The sequence below is a fragment of the Quercus suber genome, unplaced genomic scaffold (genome assembly GCF_002906115.3).
Source record: "Quercus suber isolate HL8 unplaced genomic scaffold, Cork oak 2.0 scaffold_1175, whole genome shotgun sequence".
In the NCBI taxonomy this organism is placed as follows: domain Eukaryota; kingdom Viridiplantae; phylum Streptophyta; class Magnoliopsida; order Fagales; family Fagaceae; genus Quercus; species Quercus suber.
Genome location: NW_027070574.1, coordinates 51,678 through 54,103, shown reverse-complemented (window position 1 = coordinate 54,103; position 2,426 = coordinate 51,678). Strand labels below are relative to the sequence as shown.

Sequence of the window (2,426 nt, the reverse complement as noted above, 5' to 3'; positions counted from 1 at the left end):
AGAAGGACAAAATTTTGGTACAGTACTTAAGTACTGTTTTTTAAATTTTCTTTTTAAAATTTTATCATATAAATTTTTACTCCTGAGATGAAAATGTATTTTTTAATTAAATAATTATATAATTAAATCTTAGAATTACTAAATTTTAAAAGAAGAACTTAAATAACATTGAAAAATATCAGTCAGTAGTGACGGCCGAGGAGAGTCTCAGTCACCGCATCATTTTCTGTTTGTCACAGGCTCACAGCGTAGCAACATGCCTTTACTCTTTACCGTCACCTCGTAAAATATCTGACTTTGTATTAGCCTAACATATATGATCCTTTTAGTAGGTTCGTTTATAAATATCATCCGCCACCTACACCAAACAACACGTACTGGCTAGATAACTAGCAAGCTAGAAAGATAGAGAGAAATATCTGAGGAAAGGAAAAAGAAGAAGAAAGAAAAAGGAAATGGGTTCTATCTGTGGTGATTCACAACCACACAATGTGGTTCTCTTTCCCTTTATGTCCAAAGGCCACACCATCCCCCTCCTCCAACTTGCACGCTTACTCCTCCATCGCAGCCTCCCTGTCACCATCTTCACCACCCCAGCCAATCGTCCCTTCATCTTTGAGTCCCTCAATGACACCGCAGTCACCATTCTTGACCTACCATTCTCACACAATGTGCCTGATATACCTGTTGGCATTGAGAGCACAGACAAGCTGCCCTCTATGTCCATGTTTCCTTCATTTGCAAACGCCGCAAAGCTCATGCAGCCCGACTTCGAACGAGCACTCCAGACTCTTCCACGTGTTAGCTTCATGGTCTCTGATGGGTTCCTCTGGTGGACCCTAGAGTCTGCTTCCAAGTTCAACATCCCGAGGTTTGTATACTATGGTATGAGCTATTACTCTTCTTGTGTGGGTAGAGCTGTGACTATTGATAGACTTCTCTTTGGACCTGAATCAGGCGACGAGTTGATATCAGTTCCTCCTTTTCCATGGATTAAAGTTACTAGAAATGACTTTGAGCCCCCATTTACTGAGCCGGAGCCAAAGGGTCTACAAATTGAGTTCATCATGGAAGTATTCATAGCAACAGCGAAGAGCCGTGGTATTATATTCAACAGCTTCTATGAGCTTGAACCTTTGTTTGCTGATTATTGGAACAGTGAGTGTACACCCAGGGCCTGGTCTGCGGGGCCCCTTTGCCTAGCTGAGCCACCAAAGGGTAGCACTGAACCCCACAATAAGCCCATATGGGTTCAGTGGCTGGACAAAAAGCATGACCAAGGGAGCTCAGTTCTGTATTTAGCTTTTGGGTCTCAGGCAGAGATTTCACCTGCACAACTCAAAAATATAGCAACTGGGTTGGAAGAATCTAAAGTGAATTTCTTGTGGGTGATAAGAAAGAGTGAGTCAGAGATTTCAGATGGGTTTGAAGAGAGAGTGAAAGATAGAGGAATTGTAGTGAGAGAGTGGGTTGACCAGAGGGAGATTTTGATGCATGAGAGTGTGCAAGGGTTTCTAAGCCACTGTGGATGGAATTCTGTGTTGGAGAGCATATGTGCTGGGGTTCCAATCATTGCATGGCCTATGATGGCAGAGCAACCATTGAATGCAAGAATGGTTGTGGAGGAGATAAAGGTGGGACTGAGGGTTGAGACATGTGATGGGTCAGTGAGAGGGTTTGTGAAGTGGGAGGGGTTAGAGAAAATGGTGAAAGAGTTAATGGAGGGAGAGAAGGGGAAGGAGGTGAGGAAGAAGAGTAAGGAGCTGGCAGAGATGGCCAAGAAAGCTGTGGAGGAAGGTGGATCGTCCAAGTGCACTTTGGACTTGCTCATTGATGAGACATGTGGAAAGAAGACATAAACAGGTGTCAACTGGATCTAATAAAGACTCAACTAACACAGAATAATCTGTGACTTCTAGCTCCATTTAATTTGTGTACCATTTATGCTTACCTTTTGTTTTATTTGGAGGTACCTTTTATCATATCCTCACATTTCTCACCGTATTTTATTGGTTCTATTTTATTTATTTGTGTTAAGGTTTGTTTTGCACATCCGTGCACGTATCTTTAACTAAAAATTGTGTTAAATGCATGATTTCAATTATAATTTCAAAAATGTAAAATTTTGTCTTGAAAACATAATTTTAATCATAATTTTAAAAAAGTAAATTGTGTCTTGAAAATATAATTTTACAATTTAATTGACATTGTATTTTGAACACACAATTTTAAGCTTTTAACGGATGTAGCACACACATTGTATACATTGATGTATAATTAGCAGCGCTTCATTTTATTAGACTTTAAGCCCGTTAAAGATGAAAAACTTCCAGTCAAGCTAAGTGATCCACAGAACAAAGTGTGCAAAAAAAGCCACCTCTGCAACTCACACTTAAATTGATTTAAATGATTATTATATATCTGTG

At 39.9% G+C, this 2,426-nt stretch overlaps 1 protein-coding gene across 1 annotated transcript; it reads left to right on the top strand.

The window, feature by feature from the left end:
- Positions 1–389: 389 nt before the first annotated feature.
- Positions 390–2,006, top strand: LOC112029376 (UDP-glycosyltransferase 90A1). The gene has a single exon (XM_024062056.2). It carries the CDS (start codon positions 456–458, stop codon positions 1,857–1,859), a length of 1,404 nt encoding a protein of 467 aa, XP_023917824.1. The 5' UTR covers positions 390–455; the 3' UTR covers positions 1,860–2,006.
- The last annotated feature ends 420 nt before the right edge of the window (positions 2,007–2,426 follow it).